General features: G+C 39.8%; 1 protein-coding gene across 2 annotated transcripts in view; it reads right to left on the bottom strand.

Moving 5' to 3' along the window:
• Nucleotides 1-27,486, bottom strand: part of EIF2B3 (eukaryotic translation initiation factor 2B subunit gamma) — a 105,321-nt gene that overhangs the window by 74,631 nt on the left and 3,204 nt on the right. For both annotated transcript variants that reach the window (XM_075155947.1, XM_075155946.1), the window contains exons 3-5: nt 27,333-27,472; nt 9,164-9,323; nt 3,712-3,823 (exon numbers count right to left, since the gene is read on the bottom strand). In XM_075155947.1, the coding sequence (XP_075012048.1) occupies nt 3,712-3,823; nt 9,164-9,323; nt 27,333-27,472 (412 nt within the window). The remainder of the gene's footprint in view (nt 1-3,711; nt 3,824-9,163; nt 9,324-27,332; nt 27,473-27,486) is intronic.

The following is a 27,486-nucleotide window of genomic DNA, read 5'->3' as shown; positions in this document are numbered from 1 at the left end:
AGACAGAACACCCACGAAGGCTGAACTCACCCTTACACAGCCCACAAGATCTTAAAAGGAAATGCTCCAAATTTAGACCTGCTCCAACAGGTGTCTTTTACTGTCTCACTTTGCATGACCATAAATATCAGAGGTGGAGCAAAAAAGCTCCCTGTCCATTGTAATCGTGCTTTGAAAACAAATACCTTTGCCCCCTCCAAAAGCAAAGGCAGCAGCTATGGAATTCTCATCATTTCCTCACTCCTTCATCCTGCCAAGACCCAAGTCAGGGAGATGTCACTGACAAAACCAGGCTCCAGGGATGAGTACATAACTTTATTTTTTTCTCTTCAAAGAGCCCTAAGCTGGCTCCGAAACTTCCCCAAACTGTATTTCTTTCATTCTAGTATCTCATCTTGCAGCTATTTGCCAAAGTGAATGACATGCACAGGCTGTTCATGGCTTTTTATAAGCTCTCATTACCCAAACAGGGAACCATTTCCTTGAAAATGCTTTCCCCAGCAGCATTAGTCTCTCTAGGCACCACCACTAAATTTGCCTCCTGGCCCATCCTGATGCACACCAAAACGTGCCTGGATGGATGTATTTGATACTGTTTCGCACTTGTTTACTGGAGGGAGGATGCTACCTGTGGGACTTGTCATCAGGGTGATTAACAGCACAGGGAAAAAAAAAAAGGACAATTTTAACAGCTGAATGGAAAGCTTTGCCAGATTTGCTCTGGCAAGCAAAGGAGCAAAATCCAGACTCCTTTCTGTGGTGTAACAAGGAGAGGCATTCTGAAAACCAAAATGGCTATCCACAACTAACAAAACCCCAAAACAAATCAAAAACAACAAATCTGGAAAAGAAATCCTAACCAAACTGAGAAAGAGAATAACAGGTTACACATGAACTTAGAAATCCTATTAAAATCTTTCATTCTGTAACACTTTTGTTATTACAAAATGCCTGAGTCAAGAGCAAATAAATATTTAATACTCAACAGGTACTCAGGAGAATGTGTGTTTTCCCCTGTCCCTCCCCACCAGCTGCTCTTTTATGGCAGGAAAGTGAAGAGCGTGAAATCCAATGATAGGAAGAAGGCAAAGGTCAGGAAAAAGGTTTTTCTTCAAGGATTTAAATTAGCGTTCTACAACTTTGGATGTTTTGTCAACACAACTTCCCTCCTGTGAGGACGGGAAGCCAAAGGTCCTTTGAACCATTTCTATATGGGATCTAGATTTTTACTAGTAATAAGATTCCTAGCTTTAAAGAAAAGTTCATCTTCCCTCTTCCCATTCCTTTCACCACTCCCTCCCTGTCTCTCCTTCCACTCGCCTCCTTAAAAAGGGAGAGAAAAAAGAAAATAGAAAAAGAAAAGGATCTGAAGAGCAAAAGCACTGAAGGAGTTCTAGAGTTCATGTAACAAGACCACCATAGCCCTTCAAAGGGACCATTAAAAGCAAAACAAACAAAAGCAACACCCTCAAAATGTCTATTGTATTTTACAGAGGAATGAATGAGTGTACTGGAAATTCTCCCATTTTGCCACAAAGTCTGTTATTTCATCAAAACAAAGTCCAGAGATCAAGAATCGGCCAACATGGTAGCTGAAAGTCAGCCACTTCAAGTGATCCATAAAGAAAAACGAGATTGGGCTTGCTCTTCCCCCCCCTCCTTGGCTTTACTATGATGTATTAAAGAAAAAGACTTCAAAGATGGTTTCAAGCGTCACTTTTGTTTCTCACATGAGAAAGTCAGGGTTTGAGCAGGTCTAGACAACACAGTGGTTAAAACATCATTAGCTGCCAACACTTTGTCTTTCTAGAGCTCCCACAGTTGTTGCTACCCTGGAATTGCCTCATTTGAAAATATTTGACAATTTCCATATACTATTTTGCTTCCCTCAGAACTGCTCCAAGATGGCAGCTGTAAAACAGAGAGAGCGCATGAGCATCCACAGCAGGCAGTTTCAGAAGTCAGAAGCTCACCCAGGTGGATACTGGCCCAATACTTCTGCCTGATGCTTGAGAGCATCCTTTTCTTAATTTTTTTTTGTTCTTTTTAGCAGGTCTTCTCTCTTTGTGCATCCTATCATCTGTGGGCTTTACTTGGAGGGTGGTTAACACTTTACATTAGCTTTGATAGCTGTCCATATGGAAATGTAAGAAAGACAGGGAGACAGACAGATTTTTATCCCATCTGTATATCACCAACACTACATTTACCAAATCCCAAACAGTTATGCCTAAGAAGATCTGCTGAAGACAATGTATCCGAACAGGTGTTCCTGAAGGCAAAGTTTTGCCTGCAGGATAAAGCCTGATTAATTTAGCTATAGGGTAACAGGAATGAGAATCCTCTGGTTAGATGAACCTGTAAAATCAGAGGTCAACTAAGATCACACATGTTACAGCAATTTCTAAGTCGTCGTATCACAGCCACCCGCTAGTGCTAGGAGAAAGCCATAAAGACAAGCCTATCACTAACAGTAGATAAAATATTCCTCCCTAGCCCAAAATAGATCTATTAGTCTTTGTTTGCTCAAAAACACAGAATGCAACAGTGCTGAATTTCCTACGCTATACAGATCAGCTGCTGTGTATGTACAGAAGGCTTGTCTGCAGCTTGGTCCCTGCCACGTCCAAGAAAAATCCAGGAGAGAGCCAGTGGGAACACGCTGGGACAGGCTCTTTCCATCACAGCAGTTAACACATGGCTCACTCTTGACCACCTTCCTTCTAGTAATCCTTACACTCAAGGCAGAAGAGGAGTCATCTTTCCATGGGCACACAGCACCTCCCTTGCACCTCCCTGAACATTTCCCATGTTCAAGAAAAGATTACACCTAGCTGCGGTCCACAGCACACACCAGAGGCATTTTCACAGACGAGATTATCTGGGAGCAGACCCCAGATGTCTGCATCCTTGACTTACAAGGTCCACATGGATGAATTTCCCAGCTCTCAGATGGCTGCCCCACAGGTGTCTAATCTCACAGAGGTGAAAGTCTGACTGTCAGCCTGGGACAGACTACAAAGGCTGGGTCTGAAGGAGCCAGCAGAGCTCTCCACAGAAAATGTCAGACAATGTGTCCGAGAAAACTAAAATTACTGTACAGAAGAGCGTAAAGAGCAACAAACCATCTTTCATTCTTCTACTAATGGATATGAATTATGCTGTGTAGGAAGCTCAGCTAGTCTGACGTATTTAATAAATTCATCCAAGTCCCCAGTGCAGTTTAATGGTGGATATAACATGGATTCTCTAATGAATCTTTTGGGGCCTAGAAACACAGCTGAGGTTTTGTGCCTTAGATGCACAAGAGTGTTGTGAAATCCCGAGAGCCTCTCTCAGATACTCTGTAAATCCATCTGGGACTCAGCCAAAAAGACTAGCATTTCATTTACGGACATAGGTCTACCACTTCTGAATCTCTGAATTTAATCTGTATCTGAACTATAGCGATACCGGCTTCATTTCAAGGAGAGTTACCTTTTCACCATTTCTTTTTTTCCCCTGGAATTTTTCCACAACAAAGGTATCAGACAAACCTATCAACTTCTTGTAATGATGTAATGAATAATAAAATACTGCTCCCTGAATATTGCAAAAGCTGCTTTTCCTCTTCCCTTTTCATCCTACTTTGTCTTTAACCATCACTCCTAGTCCACAGTTATTTTCCCCCATCCCAGGTTCAGTTTCTATTACAAGGACTTGTAAGCTTACTTCTGAAGGATGGATCTTTTAATGACAAGTTCTTCATCCAGGTCAGCTTCATTAGCCATGAAGAGCAATCTTTTTCCTGTGTCGTCCACTCCAATGAAGTCGCGCTGCTCCACTGAAGTAGAAGATCAAACACAATCATTATATAATCCTGTCTTAATGCAGGATGCAAAATAAACGGGACCACCAACCACCCCCAAAAAATGAAATACTAGGTTTCAGACTAACCGAGCAAATCAATGAATTTGCAAAAGTTATCCGCAATATTTATTAACTTTTTTTCAGTCAGGGTAGCTGATATATATCACGACATTCAAAACACTGGCCCTGCAAGGTTTTTGCATCCTTTTTATGAAGATGCCAACTACAGGTCCTGACATGCAACACTCCATCTTGAGCTGTGCTTTCCTTCTCTCTCTCTCTTTTTTTTTTTTTTAAATAATAAAAACCCAAACCTGCTACCTGAATTTACACAACAAACCCAAGGCAAGCAGAGAGTTCTTCAAAATCCAACTGCTTCTTCCTCATAAATCACTCCACATTAGAATTTGGTGGTCTGGAGAGGATTATGGTTTCAGTTAAGACATAACTACTTTGCAACTGATCTCTTATTTCAGATAAATACTGATAGCAATAGAAAACCTAAATCACATACACAAACACACATACAAGTATAGATTCTAAGACTCCTACCATTCATGTTTCTGGGTGGGTTAACTTGGTTTAAATATCTATTTATAAAACTGCCAACGAAGAGAATACCTAATAGTCACATCTATTATTGTGGCAATTCCCATCTCCTGCAATCAGTGACTGTGCATCAACAGTGACTTTGGTGTACTGAAATGTAAAGCATTTATTTTTGAACAGTTTTTGACAACATCTGAATACAGTGGTGGTAGTGTATTCCAACTTGCACGTTGTATGTTCCATCACTCTGGTGGCGACCATACACTGATCTTTACAGGAACACAGGCAGTACAAGAATGCCATGGTACAGTTCTAACAAAAACCTCTTTTCTCCCACTAAGTACTATTATTTTGGGCCAAACTGGCAAATATTCAGTCTCCTAAGTTCTAAGCCTTTAACTACATTGGAATGACAGCATGCTCTATAAGTAGTTAATTCTCTAGCTCTTTTCTCAGCCAAACTATTTTTAACCCTATTTTCCCCAGTTCAGCCCTATCCCTTATTTTCCTTTTACCTGTTCCTTCAGAGTTACCACAGCAATAACCACTATCAAAATACAGTCAAATCCATGCAGCTGTTGAAAGTTCTCCTACTGGCAGCCTTTGATCCAAGTGATGAAGCATACCCTTTTCAGAAATCTCCCCCATCCCCTCTCAGAAATAAATTATACAGCGAAGTAGTACAAAAATAGGCCTGAACATGTAACATTATTACAAATTAAGTACAATTGGGATAAAGCTCACTTGCTGTAAAAACTCAGAAATAAGTCTTGAAAGCAGTGCTGATTCTCATGCTAAGGAGGGCAATGAAGTTTGAGAGTAGGGGCTAACCAACCATCGCCACTGCCACCTAACTGGGGTCTCCTGACAGGTTAGAAACACAACAGTGACAGATTCTCCTCCATCAAGGTACCAGCACTTCTCTCAAGGTTCAGGTCATGGCTGCCCGTCTCCTGACCGTTCCTACAGTAGCATGTTACACTGCTATCGCAAAGCTCTGTGCAGTAAGAAAAAGGGAAAAAGAAAACTTCATGAAAATGGGACCAGGTACATGGCTGCCACCAAACCGGTTTCTCTTGCTTGTGTCATAGGTAAGAAACAGACAGTGAAACCATGTGAGAGCACTATATTTTTTTTTAGTAGCGGATGCCAGGTCAGGTTAGGTTTTTCCCTGTATACTGGCAATAAATAGCATTACTTTTGTAATTTAGAAAAGACAAAAGTTATTACTAAAATCAATTACCCAGAGATACAAGAGTGCTGTTTCAAATCACACTGGCATTACTTAGTGAGGGAAAAAAAATAAATGAAGAATGAATACATAGCTAGTTTATAAAATCCCTGCAAGGAAAGTATGAGGAAAATGTTAAAGCTGCAGTGGTGGTAACTAAAAAATCGTTTAAAGTATAAAAATGTAATGCAGGATGTATTTTGCCTCCTCGCGATAGATAAATAAGGATTGGACACAGTTATTGCAATTTATTAATTACCTTAGAAATTAGATCCCCGTCAATTTTGAGGGCTTTAATGACCTAAAGAAATCATGACATCACAAGAGAATGGAAGTTGAGCAATTCAGTGATGAGAAGAAATAATTTTCAGTCAGATTTTCTAAAATGCTTTTTAATCAAACATAATTAATTGACACTTGGGAAAAAGACACCTTTGTTAAAGATTCAGTATCCCCACCCTTTCAATTAAAGGGAGAGAATTCACACGACGCAGCCTGCAAGACCACCAAGAGGTCTTCTGGCAAACACAGGGAATACCAGTGATGACATGCCTGCTGCTTTCAAGACAAGAAAAACAAGCAGGAAAGAGTCACCATCCCCATCTTTTCTGCCTTTCTTTATACACAGAAAGGTTCAGACACTCTTTTCCACTCAATCCCTTGCAGGTCATCTTTAAGCACATGGCTCCATTCTGGGTGTCTGAATTCCTGACACACTCTGTTTATTTGGGTTACTACCATTCACTAGCACTCTGCTTTTTTTTATTGCCATGCCTCTTATTGATCAATTAAAAAAGCCAATGAGATGATTATTGTCAATATATAATCCCCTAAATATAAAAGCCAATGAACTTCACCCTGTAACTTGCAGCCGAGTTATGTCAAGCATTTCAGGAAACCATCAGTATGAATTTATAGCTGCTTAACACTTAGCAATTCATGCTAATTTAAAAACTGTCCTTATATCACATTTCTTGAATGCTCAATAATATCCCAAAAGCAATGACTTTGTATCGGATTCCATGACACATGCAAAATAAAAGTCTTGTTGCTCCTTCTCAAAAAATACATGAATTTGTAGGAACAGTGAAACAATAAATAAAGCTGCAAATATATCTAGTGGCTCGTCAGGACTAAGGATCCATTTCCTGATACTAACACTTGAACAGTGCAAGTACGTAGTGCAAGTACATAGAAACATATATGTGTCACGATTTAGAGAAGGAGCTAACAGTGCCACATACTATGAAAAGCTGCCTGACACATTCCATGTTAATATCTTGTCTTCAGTTGCTTCTAAGTTTCATCAAATTTTAACTGTTCGGGATGAAATTTCCAATGCCAGGTGCCGGCCTTAAGAGGAACACTTGGAAAACCAGCAAAAACAGTTCAGCTTCTTTTAAGGCTAAAGAAAAAAAAATGTTTAGCCTAAGCTTAAAAGGTTAGGTGGCCTTTCCCTTGACAAGCTCTGGTATTGCAGTTCTTTGGAGAAGCAGCATGTCATTCAGTAAGTGCTGCTGACCTGTGTATCAGGAGTGTACTTTTTGCCATCTGACTCCATTATAAATCTTTGAAAAACTGCAGTTTCACGTGCTCTTTCAAGATTTCTATTTTTGCTGCAAAAATTTCTGCATATTTTATTCTTAAGGAAAGGTTGTTTCAATTCCTCAGGTCTTAGAACTGATCAAATAGCAGGTGCCATCTAAGGTCTTCTGTACCATCATGTGGTAGAAGCAAAGCACACAAGCCACGAGGCTCCACAGCCATGCTGTGATGACTGCTCCAGGGGGAAGAGCTTGATCTGTTGTGTTTTTGCAACCTATTTTTTACAAGGGAATAAAATTTATAAGCTCACAAGGGTGAGGGGAAAGAAAAACATAAAAATGAGGACTCTGCAAGACGGGCTAGAAGGGAGACAAAATAGTCCCTGAAAACTGGTGGAAATTTGGACTGTCCGTGAAAGGACACCGGACCACAGAGACAGGAATCAGAAGAGAAGAAAAAAGGTGACTATGGGTAAATAAATGAAGCAGGTCAAGATGAGAAGTCAGAGGTGGAACAGGGGACGGGACAACTTACTAGAGCTATCCATGACAGCTCAAGTAGAGTAGCTTTGAGTGGGAGACCTTAGCATCCAGCCCCACAGAAAAACAGTGGGTGTCAAAACACTTGCACATGATGGAATTTTAACGTTTTCAAGTTTGGTCTTCTATAGATCTGAGAAATCATGCACAAATTTTAACAAGTCATTTAGAAAGAGTAATGCTACAAAATCAAGCACACAGACATTAAAAACCAAGCAAATTAAGAATGCACGTGCAACCTGATGTGTTTACACTTGCGAAGAGTCTTCAGATGATCTTGTTTATCCTCATAGACCTCCTCACCCCCACCCTGTATGCTCAGAGCTCACGTAGTGGGCAGCTCTATGATGTTTAACCATAGACCCATTAGTTTATAACTCCTGAATGCTCAACTCTGTGGCTGTAATAGTGCTCTTGACAATGTTTTATGTGCCATTATCTCTTAGATTGCCTTTTCAAAAACAGGGGGTTTAGAGCTGTTTGAGAGTCCAAGTCCTAAATGCTTTCAGGCCTATCATCCTTACACTTTGCTCCAGAAAAATCTTTTCATGCAGAGTCTAAGCAGCTTTCTTTTAAAAACACATTTCCTCCACTTCCAGACACACATGTAGTCCAACTGTTGGCTTGCATTTCACTCCTCTCTCAAAGAGTTTGAAGCCACGCTTTCTTATTAGTATTACTGTAGTGCCCCTGAGCTTTAATCATGGACCACGACCCACTAAGCTGGTCATAATCAAGCCTCAGCAATTTAACAGATATCATTAAAAGAAAATGAGAGGTATGGTATGGGAACAACTGTATGGTATTTAGTACTTTTAGCATGTAAGTAAAATGGGGATAATAGCCCTGCCCTGCCTTACAGCAGTGTTGTGAGAATAGATACATTAAAGATTACAAGGCACTAACTAAGATATTATGGTAAAAGGGACAAGATAAGCATCTAACCAAGTCCTTGAAATCAGTGGGAGTTTTGCCTAGCAAAAGGCTCCTAGATGTGATCTCAGAAGAGTAATTCAGTACATACCATGAGAGGGGAGAATTTCTAGAAGTATTTGTTACCCATCTAATGCTGGTCTCTACAGTCAATGGTAAAATTCCCAGCTATACTCTGGCTGATGCTTAGCGCTCTTGAAAAAAAATTAACGGTTTTAATGTTCATATGTAACAAAAATTTAGGGTTTGATCCAAAACTCACTGAAGTCACCTGGAGCTTTTCCCTTAACTCTTGTGAGCTTTGGATCAGAGCCTGCAAGATTACACGAGTCTAATACTTAATTCTGAGCTGGAAAAAAACAAGTCACACCCCCCACCAGGGAATCTGATGAAAAATAGGGTATCTGTACCTTTTTTATTTCTTTCGCTCTGGGATTGATAACTAAACATATCATACATACCAGTGGTTTCTCTATCATTTATTAATAAGTAAATATATGTATTCCTATCTACATACCTGGCTTTTTTTTCCCTTTCTGTCCTGGTGCCACTTCTGTGGGTTCATGAGTTTTCTTCATCAACATGGAGAGAGTAGCATCATGTGTCCGAAAGAGATCCACAACTTTATACAAATCAACATCTGTGATCAGATCGCAGCTCAACACCAAGACATCAGTCTGTCAAAGAAGAAAAAAAACCCAAACCCTTCAGAGATACAAATGACCACATATGGATTAGCACTTGAGGGCTCAACAACAAATACACGCATAACTTTTTTTCTCCCTCCCCCCCCCCCCTTTTTTAGTTTAAAACACACTGGGTCTGCCATACTCTGCCAAAAACAGTTCCTGGTTTTTACCAGTTCACTTTTCTTGAGTTCTGCTGTTAGTGAATTAGTTATTTGGTTAATGCTTATCCAGCTCTGGACCATAAAGAATAAGAAGTGACCATCTAAACTGCCATCATCTGCTCCTAAGGGAAGGAACCAGGACACAGAAGCCATGGTTTTCAAGACTGCCATGAAATTCTGCAGTATTTACAACAGCTACTTCTAGTTACATAATGATGTAGAAATCTTTTTTAGCTGACTTTGCATCTGGCTACAAACCACTGGAAAAGATATTTAAACTATGTTATTTTATCAGGGGGGAAAAAAAGCAAAGACTATCTAGGATGTGATTTACTCGGTAATTGCACTGCGATGGTGGGCTCAGTTTAGAAATACATTTCCTAAAACCAGCAATACCCCATATTAAAAAAAAAAAAAAGGGAGGAAGTTAGGTCCTATTTAATAACAGGCTTGTATTTAATTTTGATCTCAAAGGATTCCAAAGTGCCCTACAAAGTATTTAAGAGAACTGCTGCATATATCACAGAAACATTGTCACATATTGAGTGAGACGCAGCAGCTTCATTAACCATGCACACTATCAATATACTCTGGCTAAAAACTCTTACTTAGACACAATTTTCTATATTTCACGTGGGTTGTGGAATATACTGCCAAAAATCTACCAGTTCGGCAATTATCTTCATTTAAAATAATCCTAATATAATATTTGTGCAGCATGGCCTACAGGAAAGTAGCAAGTTTCTACTTTATTTTTTGTAAATGATCAACCTTCTAAATGTGTCTCAAGAAGAGAGTGTTTCTTTCCTGACATCTACCGTTTTCACTTTCTGTGCTACCATTTACTATGGTAAGCCTCCGTGCAGAGCGTGGCATGGCTTCCTAGTTTTGTCTTTTTAAAAGACATTATTTAATAAGAAGGGCATTAGAAAATACTTGGTAAAATCTGAGACAATTAACTGAGGGAGGATCAGTAATTCTACTTTTACTTTTGAAAACTACCTTGGTTCAAAGTGAACTAGTTCAGCATTGACCTTTTATCACAGAAAGGTTTATTATAGAAAGGTTTGCTTTACAGACTTTATCCAATACTAGGAGATTCCACATTGTAGGTGAGACTAACTGAGGTCTGGTATTTACATTATTTGACAGGTTCTCCTACAAATGCTAGGCAGTTTCATGTGTTTACCAATAAGTCATTGGAATTCATCATGTCACAAACTGTTAGAGCTGCTGATTTGGTATGCTATGCAAAAGGTCAAGCTCTTCAATTTTCACTTGATTTCTCCCCACTTTACTGAGAAACACCTGGCTGCTTTACAAGAAGGAACAATGTGCAGGTTGAGAATTTTACACATTCAAAACCTGACTTGCAGCTCCCCTTTAACATATTTTCAAAATGTGTATTTTATATTACGGTTTTGCCCAGGAGAAGTGCTTTAATTATCACTTCTCTAAAACAAATAACATGCACACATTGGGAAAAAACCCAGAACAACCCAAACCACTAAAGCAAGCTGCCTAGCACTCTGGAGCAGCCCTGCTCCAGCATTCCAGCATGTACAAAGAAAGCAAGAAAAAAATTCAACTTGGTATGGAAGTAAATCTCCCGCTTCACAACTGTAAATAGTGAAGAAACACATATTAAATATCTTGGAAAATCCTGCAAAATTTTCAGATATTCTGTTTTTACAAGAGCACAAATGAGTTACAGTATTTGCAGAAAAGGCCAAAAGGTATCCAAGACCCATATAAATAGACCTGTACTTTTCAAACTCAGTTTGTAGAAGGAAGAGATTGCCAGCTTCAAATCTAAATTCTCCAGTGGTGAAAATAAGAAATAATAACAAAAAGAGAGACAGACATACCAATGGAGTTATCCTAAGGAACAAGTATGTGGACTTGTAAAACAAACCTTGTAATTATTCCACATTTTACTAAATGCTTTAATCTGTCACTAAAGCAAAAACCCAACAAGCGTTTCATAGTTGTGAACAGGCTCCTGGGTTTTTTTTCCTCACTATAGGACAAGCTTTTTGCAAAAACTGAATGCAAGACCCCTGAGGAGCATACGGGAACAGAACCACCAAATGTCTGGTTGCCATCTGTTCTACCCATTTACTCTCCCAATATGTAAATAAACGTCAGTGAGCGCAGGGACCAGTGAAACACACAGTTGCTCTGTAAAGCCCACATTTCTGCCTCTCCTCCTGATGAGCAGAGCAGTGGCCTCAGAAGCACGCTGAGAATACACCATGAAAGGCTCTTTTGGGACTTGACAGCCTCCCCTTTGAAACACCACCCCCCTCATAAATAAAGCCCTCACTGTCTAATGGATGCACTTTTTTCCCAGTGTACAACTCCTGAACGAATAAACTAATGGCTGAATGAAAAAATAAACTATCCTAGAACCCTAGCAGAAGTGTGTGTTTTTCCTTACGTTTTTAGGGTGGGTGTAGAAGAAAGAAAATAAATGGTAGAGCTTGTGGGTTTTTTACATATATACATGCCAAATAAATACAGTGCACCTTTCCCAATGAACTACGGATACAAAGAAGAGAAGTACGTACTTACTACATGCACTCATGTGCTAACAAGGGGTATGTGAACATACTTGACTTCATGAATTATGCAAACACCTAAGTACACACACACATACATCTCTTAATGAAATACATGTAACAATGATTACATCAACCCCAAACTATTATACAAACATACGATAAGAATCAACATGAACTGATTAAAAAAACCCAGCAAGCACACACCCCAAGCAGAACCACTGCAAAGGAAGAAAAATGCATGCACAAATGCACTCTCAACACCCATTACAACCATGGGAAGGACAAGGCAAGGGTCTTAACTCAAGGAGGACCATCTAACAGATGGGGCATGAAACAAATGCTTGGAATTTCTGGCATTTTCCTGCTCTGCCAAACTTGATATGTGCCATTTTGTTTACTACTTCTATGACACAGAGGAGCCCTCGTCGCAGACCAGGGCTCTACCACAGAAGCTGCTGTACAGACCAGACATCAAGCATAATAAAAGAGAACAGCAAATGACTTTGGGTTGGAGAACACAAGGAAACACTGCAGTGCTACTCAGGTATAGGGACAGCAGCCTTAGCTTGCTGGTAGCACAGCTCACATTTTTTGTGAGCATCACAAGAGCCACAGAAAAGACAAGGAGAATATGACACTCCTTGGAAGAGTCACTTGGGCCTCAGTAATCCCATTTAACCTCAGATTTGCAATTTACGCACTCGAGTTCAAAATTTAGACTCTGCTGCTCATCAGTGGAGAATACAAGGTCCTGCAGAGATCATCCCACCTATGATCCGAGTTTCAAGGAAATGTTTATCTGTCCCTAACTGACCATGGATGGAGCCCTGGGCTTCCAGTCTAGCCATCACTGAACACAGACTGTTCAGTCAAGTCAAGAACAGAAACACAGCTCTTAAGGCCTCTAAGTCTCCGCTCTCCCTTTCTAACACTGGCTAACAGCACTTCACCATCGCACGTTTCCGAACTGTGAGATGCTCAGATGTTATGAGATAACTTACATACTCAATCTCGATAAATACAACACTGTAACATAAAACATCGAGAGATTTATACAAAATAGAGAAAAAAACAGTAAAGAAAAAAACCTCAAAACCAACATGTCAACAATTATATTAAACCCAGCACAATATGGAAAATCTACACAAAAACAAGACCAAAAAGCAGAATGTTTCAAGAACTCAGTTCAAGACAACCGATTTAAAAATAGAAAACATGTTTTCAATGGAACTAATTCATACCACAGATCAAAAGATGGATGCAATTATATGGTGTAATATACCAGCATAAATAAAAAGCCTTGGACTTTCTCACACCCTTGCGTACAAAGGCAATGCTAAAAACTCTTTTATATTCAGCAATAATTGCTGGATCCCTTCTGTTCAAACAGGAGATATCAACGTTACCACAGATAGCTGGCAGCAAATGATGAATTTTTAGTGGTATTTACTATGCTTTTTCTATCAAGTATAGACAAGGGCAGGACCTCAGAGCCTAAACTGCTGAGGGCCTCAAAAACTGTAGACTAGAAAATGAGAAAACATGTGTTCCAAGGAAATCTCTAATTTGAACAAAATCAGCCTCAAGAGAAAGAGAAAAACAAATGTCAGATTGCATTATAAACAGAAAAGCAGCAAAATATCCACGAGCAGTAGAACCGGCTCCTAACAGAACTGAAGACAGACAAAACATTGAAGTTAAATGTGAAAAGTTTCCAATTGCACAGTATTACAGCTGAGACTTTGACAGGTAAAGAAAAAAATCAAGAGATTAGATAGGCTGAGTGTAGGAACAGAGTCTAAGTTAACACATGCACAAACAGAGAACTTTGCATCACTTCCTGCTGTGTCACCATACAACACGGGAGAGAGGAACAAGTTATAATTACTGCTGGAATCAAGACTGAGAGTTTTATACACAATAGCCTGGAACTTCACCCACATGTTGCATTAACAGTGGGGTTTGTGTGTAATGCTTTTATTATTCTAAAGAGTGGAAAGGGAAAGAACAGTTTGGCTGTGGGCAAGCATTTTGATTGCTTGTTAGCATGCTCCAGGCAAAGCCAAAGATACCTCCTAGCAATTGTATTACTCACCACTCTTCAGATCAGAAGCTTACATCCAAGGCTTTAGAGAATCCCTTTTTATCTCAGTCTCCATTAAGAGTCCTCCAATTTCCACACCTGTGACCTCTTTGAAGCTCTATGGCTGTTGCTGTAACTGGAGCAAGGAACCTCATTTATTTTTTGATGTCTGTAGGATCTTGTTAGCTACCAACTGAAATGGCTGCCTTTGGCTGGGAATTCCCACTCTGCTTTTGTAATGTCCTTGACAGCAAGATTCAGAAGAAAATCATGATTTAGTACTTTGTTAGCAGATATGAAGCATTTACCTACTGTGTGCTCATCCTGCAGCAGCAAGTTTGCTGTAGACCAGCACCTTCATAACTCTTCTAAGGATAGAGGGCAGTGGAGACACAGGATGTCCCTCTAATCTGAAATCCAGCACCAACCTCTCCTCATTAAAAGATAAAAGAAACTTTTTTTTGAGAAAGACAGTGTGCAGTGTGAAAGAGGCTTTTTTTTTTAAAAAAAAAAAGAAAACGGAAAAGTCTAATGCTGAAGCCAAGGGAGCCTCTTCTTGGATGGCCCCGAATTCATCAGGTGAGGCTATCTTAAGGCAATGTGAATGCCTTCACATACGTAACCTGTCAGCATCACTGTTTATCTTCTCAAAGAAAGCTGGAAGAAAGATGCCAGAAGCTGGGGCGGAGTCTTAACCCCGGTCCCATCATATGGCTCATCCTATGCGTTGTATCAGATGGGATCACACAATGAAAACACCATTTTAGGTTATCTTTGTATCTCAAGAGCTACCATCCAAAATCAATATTTTTTAATTTACATACATATAAGCTAGGAACAGGAAAGATATTCAAGCCTGGAAGGCATCCTGTCTCCTCCCAGGAGGAAGTCTTGTTACCTATTGCTCAAACTGACACATGGGGTGGAAAAGGGTAATTTACAGTTATCAGCAACCAAAAGCAGAAGTTTAGAGATGAACACAAGTTCATAAGCTTATTAAGAATGTTTTCAAAGCAGGACTTTGTATTACGACACTGAACAGTAAACCTTCTGGTCTGGAATATAAGCTTTGCAATCCACATTCTCCTCTGGTTCCGACTAATGCAATTTTGTCCTATTTACACAGTACCCCAAAAATCATTTTCCCAGCTTCCTCCTCCAACCATATCACCCTTCTTTACTGGTTCCATTTTCTGTCACATCAAGCACAAGTTGTTTATCCTCCTTTTAACAGCCTATCCCTTCCACTCGCCATTTACTTACCAAGTTTACTTCTGCCTTACATCAATAAAGGATGCCGGCTCTATTACCTACTTGTATCTTCTAAAGGACGTGGTTTTAGGCTCTGCTGTCTTTTTTTTTTTAAATAAAAGAAATCTGCTACCCTTACACTTACAGAAAGTTGACAATTATCAGGCTGTCAGCATGCTGGGGCACTGGCATGATACACTGACATCCTGTCTTGCTAGGCTCTCTCATTCGTCTGAGGTCAGGCGTCATCTCCTGGGTTTATGTCCAGATCCTAAGCATGACACAGAGGAGACTCTTTTTCCACCATCTAAAGGCATCCAGAAAGTGTGCACCATCACTCACGAGAACCATGTATGCTAAAGCTCAGGGGAGCACCCCGTAGCCAGGCCCTGAATTAGCAGTTCACAGAGGGCAAGCCTGGCAAGCTGAATTCTCCCCTGGATCAATGCACTGCACGAACAGATCTCTTCTTCACAGGCAGAGAACTCCAGAAACAAATGGCGCTCTCCTCGTCACTCCTATTCCTGGAAGGCAGGTTTCCAGGACTACCTGGACGGCAGCACTACCAGACCTGCTGCGCAGCTGATCTTGGACTCTGCCTCACATGAACAGAAAGGAAAACGCCGCAGTCGGGCTCCAATCTCAACAGCAGCGGCGCAGCAGGCTTGCTGCCAAAACCCAGAGCTCAAGCCCAGGCTTAACACTTAATGTAAGCAGAGCCTTAGGCAGTCAGGTGCTGTAGTCATACAAACAATAATAATAAAAAGTAGTCCTAACGGAGCTCAACCGGCTCAACTTATTGAAGAGAAAGAAGGCCTTTGCCCACAGCCCGCAATTACCTAAACAGCAGAAGATCTCTCAGCAACACAACAAAAAGCAGGCATGACTGGATTCAGTGGCTAGAAATCAGTGTTCGATGTAGAAATAAACCACAGTGTTTTAAGAGGGAGGATAAATATGATCTGGAATAAAATACCAAAGGATATAATAGACTCTTCATCTACCAGAATGTATGGATAAAGACTTGCTATCTTTCAGAAACACATTCATTGAGTCATCCATAAGTTTTGGGGCTAACAGCCCTAATTACTGTGTGCAAATTCCCGTACAGCCTAGAGGATCATAATGGTTCCTTGCAGTCTCAAACCAGACTATAAATGAAAACCAAGACATATACAGCATGTGTCCTCAGGAATCATTTTGCCATCCCACAGCTAGTATCAGCATGATCTTAAATTAAAAAAAAAAACAGTGTGCAACTCTTCCCAAGGTCAAACCAAGTCATTACACAAAACCCAGTTCCAACTCTGCTCCAACAGAAACGCCAAATGCTAATCTGCTCCACAAAGCACAGCTCAACAGAACCAGTCACCGTGAAACACAGCTCAATGGCATTGCCACTTTATGCTAGCCTGCACTGAACCGAGTGTCCATACACGTGAAACTTGATTAGCTTTGTTCAAGTGTTTTTTTCCTGTAAAACCAAATCATGCTATGTTACATAAAAGTACTGTTTTGAACTGTAGACTCCTATACCATCCCCCATGCAATACTACTTTCTCCTCTAGCACCCCTCCAATTTTTCCAGTGATATTTGGTCTGCAGCAACTGGTATTGTAAAAAACATGCTATGAAAACTTCCAAGACCTCCGCTGCTTTTTCCAGCACTATTCGTCTACATCCAGAATTTTCACCATCTTCCCAAAGGAACTAACAGAATTTATACTACAGAAGAATGATTTGCTTCAAGAAAATCTGAATACACAATTGTTTTTCCCTTTTCAGCATAGAACAGAGGAAAAACTACATAACCTACGTGGATTTCCCAGTTAAAATAACATGACAAAAATGCAAAATTCAATTCCAGCATCCTACAAGTCCACTGATCTTCACCATAGCTTTCAACAGCGCTGAGCAAAGTGACAGCCTCTGGGATAGCCTGTGCTGTTCACAGCACCGCATTCCTATTATCAATATTACACTACTGTACCAGGCTGCAAAAACAGACACAGGGCAAAACTCTGTCTAGCACAGTAACTCATGGGTTGACATTTGGCATCTACTCCCTTCCACATTCCCCTATAACTGGAACTAGGTAGTTAGGTTAACACATGCAACTGTGTTTGGTCTAAACAATTCCATTTTCTCTTTCAAGGGATGAATACTCACTGAGGAATGTCACCTGCAACAAGGTAACCGTGATAGCTGTACAGCCCACAATTGCCATGAAAAGCCCCAACCTATGGGGGAAGGGCTGTTAAGATCCAAACATGGGGAAAATACTAAAGTAGAAATCATGCAGCTAGAAACAAAGTAAAAAGGCTGTGGACAGCAAGAAGGAATCTTATTCCAGAAAAATGTACAAATAGCCTGTGAATGCCTCCTTGCAAGTATCACCCTACCTGAAGTCTGGAAGTTACAAGCAAAAAATTACTAAAACATCAGACCAGATGGTGACTTAATATTCAAAATAAGGACATCATTGAGGAACACCAAACGGAGCCCTACACAACTCCTCCTGCTCTGTGGAGTCCAGGGTGGCACAGACATCAGTGATGCCTTCACGGCGCCCTTCATATCCTGACCCAGGCATGGGAGGCAGTTACATCTTCAAGGCTCATCTGTGGCACAAGGCTTTGCCCACTCCATTAACAGCACCAAAGAAAAACGGCAGCTGGAGGACACTGACTAACTTTTTCCCCCACACTTAAAATGTTACTCTCTCTTTGGAAATAAAATAAGATGCACAAATTAATTTCAAAAAGACTTTTCATTTCTTTGAACATTCATCACAGAATGACTTTTGGAAACTATAAACTTGAGTTTGACTTATTAATGTAAAAGGCTTCCTATGTCTGATAAAATGAGCTGATAAAGGACGTTTAACTCTTCTTTGCCTTCCTGTATCCATGAAAGTGTTGTTAAAAGACAAAGTTTTTTGAGAGGCAAAATGTTTTTTGAGATTACCTTTACTAAAGCTGTAATTTTCCCTCAACGCATAGCAAAGTAAGTTATTTACACAAGATGACTGTATATATTTTAAGTAGGGAAAATGAAGGATGATTTACAAAAATTAACACTAACTTCTATTTACTCCCCAAAAATGAAAACTAGTAGTAGCTCATAAAAGCAGGAAAACTACTAGTAGCTCATAAAAGCAGGAAAAGATTTTTACCAGGACGTTTTTAAACAAATTATTTCAGCTATATACATGTGCAAAGAGCTTACTATGGCTGCAACCAGAATAGGTTGAATTTGTGTAATTCATCAGAAACCACATAGGGTCTAAATGAAAACATATACTGTAATACAGGAGAAATGCTGACAATTAACTTCTACATGGGAACAAGAGGTATTGGTTAACATAATGAGCACAGGCCTCGAGTTGCCAGGAGCATGAAAAGGATAAGGACATGCAGTGGGAGATGCAACAATTAAAACTGACAGGCATCTCAGGTCTGTCAACGAGTCTTTTTGCAAAACACCTAAGGTTTTGCCTGTGTCTATAATGGAAGGCATCCTCTTTAGCCGACAATGTGCAGAATAGCAAATGCCCTAATAACCACTCTTGATCCTAACCTTCAGAGCTAATTGCCTCATTCAAACTTCTGGTGTTTTAGCCCTGATCCATAGTAAACCCTGGCAGCAAAATAATTAATTTAATTAGCTACATTCTTCTAAAGCTGAGTAACTTTAAAAAAAAAAAACCCAAAAAACAACAACAACAACTAACAACTGTTGAATTCTCTAACTCTTACCCTGCCAGGAAAAATAAAGATCAGAGCAAAGTCCTGAACACATTCATCAAGCACGCAGTCAGGCAGCGCTGTATCATTCCCCCCAGCAACACTGCCAGCCTGAGCACCTGCCAGTATAGCTGCTTTCTACTAAGACAATCAGCTGTGCTTTGGAAATGGGACTTGGGCATGCAATCCGTAATAAATTTTGCCTAGTGCCTCAGTGGTGGCAGCTTTCAGTCAGAGATAGAGAAGGAAACAAGATGCTATATACCCTGTGAACTGCCATCTGATACATCTGCTTTTCCCACGCAGCACTAACAACATTGTGAAAGGCAGAATCAGAAAAACCGGCAAGACAGCAACTTTTATTTCCATTTTAGACACTCAAGTAAACAGTATTTTCTGTCAAGTCTGCCGGAAAAGACTGATTAAGTTCTTTTTACTATTTCAAAATAGATGAACAGAATATTTAGTTAAGTCTTGCTCGTATATACATAGAATACAAATGAATTTCATTTGGTTTTTTTTTATTTCCACTGACAGTACAAAAAAACCATAACTATATATTATGGGGACTGAAGTTTTTCTTTCCATGCTCACCAAACTGTGCTCAGCTGTACCAAAAGGATTCAGATTCAACCTTCCAGCCGTTACAGCAAGCTTACTTACATCATGTGTTTGGAAAGGAGATTTTTCAACAGAGGAAGTGAAGCGCTTAGCCATGCCGTCCAAGACTCCACGGATCAGTGACCCTCAGCAGCATACAGACCACCACCGTGACATCACACTTTCCACAACATGGCTCCCAAAGATGCACATACCAAGAGAATCTGGAGTTTCAATCTTTGTTTATTTGTTCAAAGAAAGTTGATTTTTCTTCTTCTTTTTGGTAGCTTTTTGGGGTTTGTTTTGCTTTGCTTTTTAAGAGCTGTATTACTTTCAAATCTTACTTTTTTCTCAGGTGGACCACCTGAGACGAAACATTTCGCAGGCAAGCACTCACCAGTGATAGCAGCAGAAGACACGCTGATTAATTCACACCATATTAGTCAGGGCTTCCATTAACACAACTAAGGGCTCATCAAGGAAGGAAAATGTGAAATTGTTCCATTGCTGTTACTCTGCTGGAACGCCACATTTTAATCACTGGCTGGAGTATAGTTGAGTGACACAAGGGAGAGAAATGCTTAACAGAAGATGAAAATAATATAGACTCAGTGAAGACAAACGCTTCATCCAGGCACACCCAATCCACCTCCTGCTTCAGATTAACCAGGTTTCTCAACCTGCTGCCTGGAGAGGCCCCAGCCTGGGAGGTGGCGCCAGACAGCAGCTGCGTGGGTCTGGTAAAATTTGGCACAAGAAACAAAATGGTCAAATATTAGAGATGCCTAAATTTCACAGGAACTCATTTGTAAACTACAGTGACACCCTCTGCCTTTTTTTTTTTTGTCAACAATAATCTACAACCCACAAAAGGTCTGCAGCAGTTTGATGAATGGTACAAGCAAAAGGTCACAGAAACACAGTTCTCAAAGAGGTTTCCCGAGTCAGAGTTTAGCCTCCTGCCTCTCCAGGTATCACATTACTTAGTTTATTTAAAAAAAAAACCAAACCAACAAACAAACAAAAAACCCACAACAAAAAATCAGCTTCTCACTCCAGTATAAAGTTAGGGGATTTTTGTCTTGATTACTCCTTCTGGAAGACTGTTTCACAATCCTATTCTGCTCTGATTAAAACCTTTCTGTAATTTTCAGCCTATGTTTTCTCATAGCAAATTGAAATCCAATTATATTTCACTCTCGATATCTTATCTCATTTTCTAGTGTTTGTTCCACATTTGAGTTCCACACCTGTGCAGTATTCCAGGCAAAAAATCTTCCCATTGCCTTAAGCAATAGGATTAATTTCTCATCTCTATCAAAAAAAATACTTTACCTGATACATTCTAGTCTTGCCTTTACCTTTCCTTCCTCCATCAGAGTAGCTGCTCACTATCACCCTATTTCAACTAGTACATTCTGAGACATTGCAATTTACTCTTGGGCTCCTAGCCACTATTACAATTTCTTTTCACTAATCCCCAAAATCATGAGTTCTGTGTTACCAACCAAAGTCTTGACACTATTACTGTGCTATAACATGGCAGGTCACGGCACATATATTTGGCATACTGGTCCTGTGAATCATCCAAAGGAGGCCTAACAAAATGCATATGGACTGAAGAAGTCACAGAGCAACATACTGGAGGGAATGACATCACTAAAAAGCCCCAATGGACATACCAGAAGACTTTACATTATGACTTGAAAAAAGTGTGTCCACTAACATCAGCTACAGAGGAAAAGCCTCCCTAGGTGAGCCAGGGAATTTCATTACATAAAATTTCAAGAGACATCAAAAGACGTTAACTTTTAAAAAGGCAGTCTACTGCCCACAATTACGGGGGGGGGGGGGAAAAATCACCACTGAAAGACGACCTGCCTACAAAACAAAACTGCATCATCTCCTACCACAGCACGCAGCAGACAGCACTCGCATCTCTTCTCTCGCTAGAAAGTGTATCAGATATCACCACTGAAACTGTCAGGACTCTTACTAATTTCCCCGTTATTCAGATTGTACTCATCTGAATGCTCCAGCCAGTGCTGCTTACCAATGAAAACCAGAAACAAGGACTGGAGATAGTTACTGAAGAGAAAGCAATTATACATGATTTTAAAAAAAGAAAAACCACACCTCTTATAGAGACCCCCTTCCACACGGTTCCTGCCAGTTAGCAGGCTTTGGATGCTGAATAAAAATAAATAAAAACAGGAACATGGAAATTATCAAATTATACTGTAGCACTTGCCCTGTCACACCTGTAACATCATCCTTAGTTTACAGCAGCCTGCTGAACATACTAAAAATGCCCAACACTGATCTCATTTAAAAACTCCTTAATCTTGAAACGCCATGTGTGAGGAAAATTAAGAACAAATCCAGAGCAAGTTTAGTGTTTTCTCATCATCTATGGAAGAGGTATTCAGTTGTTCATGCTCAGGGCTTGATTAAGCCATCCTTACATCCAAATTGTTTGCTCATTTGTCCATAGTGAAAGTTCACCTTTTAGAGAATCTGACTCTTAAGAAAGCAAATTATTTCTTCCCCCTTACAAATTCTACAGGCTCCTTCGCAAAGCATGCAATGGCTATGTGCCTCCCACGCCTGTAATGGGTAAAACAGTGATGAGTAACAGCCTAAGTGATTGATGAAGTAGGAAAGATATCTTAAGAGAGCAGAATCAGAAAGTGACAGGAAAAGAAATGCATGTGCAAAACAAGATTTCATGAAGGAGGGAGTTTGATTTACATTTCATACAAAACCAATTTTTTACACCTATGCTTTTTTTTTTTTATTTCAAGCACTCCCTGACAGGTCAAGAATATTCTTTAATGCAAATAATAGATTAAGACAATAGCAACATGGCTCCAATCAAAGGAGGAGACTAAAACATATGCCCTTCAGAGACAAAGGAAAGCATAGATTCCGCTCTAAAGAGCTCACAGTCTGCTTTTACTAACGTAATTGGATGAGGTGGTATATACATATTACAGACTTAGAGAGAGCTGACTTTGTTATTTTATCTATAAAAATAATTTTCTGAAGTTTCAAAGTAATGATTGACAATGATTCTTGAAAATAGACATGAACATACAGCAATATTTTAAAAGTTCAACATAAAGATACTGGATTGAGTAAATTGTGCGAGAGTACCACTTTAACAGATTTGGAATCTAAGGATGTAACTGCTTGATTCATTGCTTGTTACAATCCATCAAAGTTGCTTGGTTTATCATAGCTCTTCGTTGTCTTCAAAAGATTTAGTGAAAAGTTTTTTCCACTACTTTGCACAGCTTTTCAAAAGCTGACAGGCACACAGCTGAAGTAACCCATGGTAGTGCCTCTTTTTGTGTCCTTGCTGGACCTGTCTCACTTCCATGCTGTGGGTAAGGCAGTAACTCAAAAAGTACTGAAGTTTTCACTAAGTAAATCACTTCAGAATTACTCTAGTATAATTGTGCATATGAACAATTGAAAGAAAATGGAAGTCAGAAGGCATTTAAAATAAATAAATAAATAAAATTGATGTTCCTGTAATGAATTTACTCAGCTACAGAAGCAGACCTTCACATTCCAAATACATTAAATTTCTATATATGCCATTCTCTTGCCAAAGCCCCACCTGGAATAGGGGACCTCTCTTCACTCTTCATGACCAGGGAAGGTCATCGATCCAAACCTGTAAGCACGGAAGCTTGGCTTGTTTCTCTGTTTAGGCTCGATCACACAGTGACAGAGACCTGTAAACACCCCTATGGTGGTAAAGTTGCAGTTTCAACAAAAGCATTATTATAATACCATCAACTGTCAGTCTACAGAGTCTATGTTCTACCATTTCCAATCCTATATATAAACGAGAAAAGAATTAAGACTTTGCAGCTTCACTTTCATTTTCGTATTCTGAAAAGCCTCCCATTATCAGTCCTGAAAAAGATGGGCAGAAAACTAGGAACTTAAGGGGCCAAAAGAATAAAACTGACAGTGATATTAAAAGTACATCAAAAAACAAAGACTGAACATTAAAATGATAGCCATGGAAACTGCCATAAAGTACCCAGACTATAGCAAGATCCTGAAACCAAGGGCATTCTACTGAAATGCTGGGATTGTCCACAGGAAAGCAATTAAAGGATCTGATCGATAGTTGTAACAAAGTCCTTAAACAAATTGTTTTCATATCCCTGTATAAAACAAAACATTTAAGAAATAAATGAATAACTCCTATATGCACTTTTTCCTTTTGACATCATTTTAAGTGCTGGACATTAATAATTTAGTGTAAAATATCAGTAAGAGTTATATTACCCAATGAAAAAAATAATATAAACACACACACAAAAAAATCCCTATCAGTTTCTTTTTCATATGCTGCAAAATGATTTTTCAGTTACTTACATTTAGACCAATGCATTGCCAAATTGAGGGCCTTTTTAAAGTCATAATCTTGCACACACTGAAAAAAACCTCAACACTCCCAATTCAGAAATTGGACTGCAGCTCCACTGACGTTTCTATTTCTGTAGTTTCCATTTAAAATAATTTCAACTTTTGTTTAATCTCTAGTCCTGCTGGCTTTTTCAAGGTGGGGAAACAGAGTATGCAATACGCACACAGTATAGAAAGATGATCTTGTGCACAAAACCATGAGACTTGGGGCAGATGTCCAGTTTCCAGTACTGTTACGAATTTCTTTAATGTAAATTACTTCGTCTCTTTAAGCCTCAGTTCTCAGCCATAGAGTTGTGAAGACAAACTGGTCAATGGTGTTAGCTATTCAGACACCAGAATTGAATGTTTAAATAAAAACAAACAAAAACACCCCACCACACAAGTCAATTAAAGAACTACTGGTAAAGAACAGGCCAGACTGACACCCAGGCCTAGGAACCCAAAAAGTGCAACTTACGGGACCAAGTTCTCTATTGTTCATTACTTCTCAAGAAGGTGCCTTTAGGAATCAAGTTTAGTGTGGTATCTTTATTGTGTGAAGGATCCAAGAAAAGGATACATTCAGACTTGTAATGAATATAAAAAACCTAATGAAGCTGCTACCTTGTCAATCAGGCATAGGCTGTAGCCAAAAATAACAGGAAGAGTTCCAGTAGAGCAAAGAGCATGCATTTACTGTATCAACTCTTGAAATAAAGATGTCAAAAAAATCCCGTGTGTATAGAGTGGGCGAACAGCAAACAAAAACTTGAAGAGACTTCCTTTGCTCTCATGAACTTCTGAACAACCAGGAAAGACTGACTGGTGGAATTAGCTGCTTCTTACTGTGAACCAAGACAGTCAGTCTTACCTACCCCCAAAAATGCCAGCACCAAAAAGCAATAAAACAACAACGCAAACTACCTTCCCTCAGCCCTTACAGGTTTTGCACGTATATATTCTCATACCACTACTGAATGCAATTCTGTAAATCTAATCTCGACATCTAATCTTTAAAGTATCAAGCTTCATTAACCAAGGTGTAACACAGCACCTGCAACTGCAGGCACAGCAAGCAGCAATGCTGTGCTGGTGGAACTCCCTCAGTCAAATGCCAGGCAAGGCAGAAAGTCATGAGATTTTTATGCTTTAGAGCGGTTCAACATTTATGCGCATCTCAGGTTTGTGATCAGCAGTTCAGCTAGCCTTATACGTATTTCTTACAGTGCATTTATATTCTTGGCTTTAGTCCGTGTCACTTGCATTGCACACAGGCAAGTTGTCTGTACTGTGCCATGCTACCTTGTTTTTATTGTTTTTATTTTATCTTCTGTCTGTGGGCAATTAACTCAATTTGTGACAAGCAAAAGTTTCAGCAACCAGTTTAAAATCCTCATCATACTTTTGGCATGGGTTGCAAAAAACCTGCCAGCAAACTATGGCCACAAGCAGCAGTTGTTTTCACCAGGGCATTCTTCAGTGAGATCCCTTTCCTGCTACACTGTAGACATACCCAATAAACTGCGGCTTTTCAGCTACCTCTACTGTGTAGTTCTCTCACCTATATCACACAGGAGAGGGTACACCCTGCAAGAGGTGTACCGGTGGTATGCATTTACTAGAGGAATGACTCCAAAATACACAGTGCAGCAATCTGCTCAAGAACTTAGTATAGGCTTATTTCAAATCAGAGACCACTTTGTCCTCTCTGGCCAGACAAGCAAGACGTGGAATAAAAAGGGCAGAAGCAATTGCTGCCATTCATACACAGCACTTGACTGAAGAAAAGCTGCATGTTTTACAACACTACCTCACATCTTTTGTAAGCCTTCTTTCTGAAAAATAAGCAGATCATCAACACTGCCGCCTCTGAAGACACAGCCTATTTTCTTATGCCTACATGCTTTCCTGTTGTCTCCGAGGCCTTCCCCTAAGCAAACTCGCCAAAAAGAGGGACATCCAGACAGCCGGATGGATCACTCTGATCAGGCAATAAAACTGTAAGGCCAGGATCACAATTTGCAGTGTAGACATATTTCCTCACTGCATGCACGTATTTAAAAAATACTGACAAACTGTGTTATGACAGAGCGCGATTCTCCACATGACAGAAACATTCAGTTAAGTTAAACTGTTTTTGTTGATTTTGCTTTTCCTCTTTATACCTTCTCTTCGCTCTCTAAATTATTCTAGTCTGTGCATTAACCCCTTGCAGAATCTCTCTTGTTGTGCCACCCAGACACCCATATTTGCCTGGAAAGTTTAATCTTGTCTCAACTGGAATCTTTCTCTTGGGAGTACACAGCCTGTTATACTGCAGTTTATTACCTTCAAAAAGAGCCTGAAGACAAAAAGGCACCTCAGGACTTAAACGGTCCATTGATGTTCTGTTGCAACCTTTATTTAAACAGCAAATTTGGCTAAGATGGCCTAAACAGACAGGGAACAAATCGGAAAGATTAAGTGTATGACAACAACAAAACAAAATTCCATCCCACATCGTGGTAAGAGCTCCGAGCAGCCTTTCTGCCTTACATGGCAGTGTTTTAATTGTCCAGCTGGAAATTAAAATTCTATAAACTGGCTTTTTTCTTAGAACAGCAGTCCTTTATCACATTTGGGCACTGTTTATCAAAGAGCTTACTGTATGACCAAGCCAGCAAAAGCGTAGGAAAAGCAGAAAACTGAAGCACAGAGCAAGTTACTTGCCTAATGGTGCAGGCAAGGCTGTGGCAGGGCCAAGAACTGAACATAAGCTTCCTTACATATCGGTGTATTGCCTAAGCTAAGACGAAAATGAACATTCGTGCAGAACTACTTCCCCAAGCACTATGTGGACAACAGCTATCACACATCATATCAAAAATTGTATGAACAAATACAACCTTTTAATTAACCTGCCAAAAAGCTAACACTGACTAAGAAGCGGGCAGTGCCCAGCCTGGATCTGCTCCAGCCTTCCTAGCTGTCAATTCTAGTCATTTAGAGTCTTTGTTGGAGTTCCCCCACGAGGTGACCTTTACAAAATTCAGCTCTTCTGAAGATCAGGAAATTCAGTTACCCACAATATCATTACATGGGACAGCTCTTAAAGCACAATGAAAAAAAATATTATTATAAACAAATGTCTTCTAGTCAAGTTCAATAAAAGACAGTAATACCTTAATCTTCTGGTGAATATGCCTCAGTGAATCTGCTGTACCCATGTCCATGTTGTCACTGATGCACACAAAATCCAGCTTCATTTTTGTGTCCAAATTTAACATCTTTTGGATTTCCTTCCTTGTAATCACAATGACCTCTAGGACAGAGGAA

This window comes from Calonectris borealis, chromosome 8 (assembly GCF_964195595.1).
Source record: "Calonectris borealis chromosome 8, bCalBor7.hap1.2, whole genome shotgun sequence".
Taxonomy (NCBI): Eukaryota; Metazoa; Chordata; class Aves; order Procellariiformes; family Procellariidae; genus Calonectris; species Calonectris borealis.
This window is presented reverse-complemented; position numbering and strand designations above follow the sequence as displayed.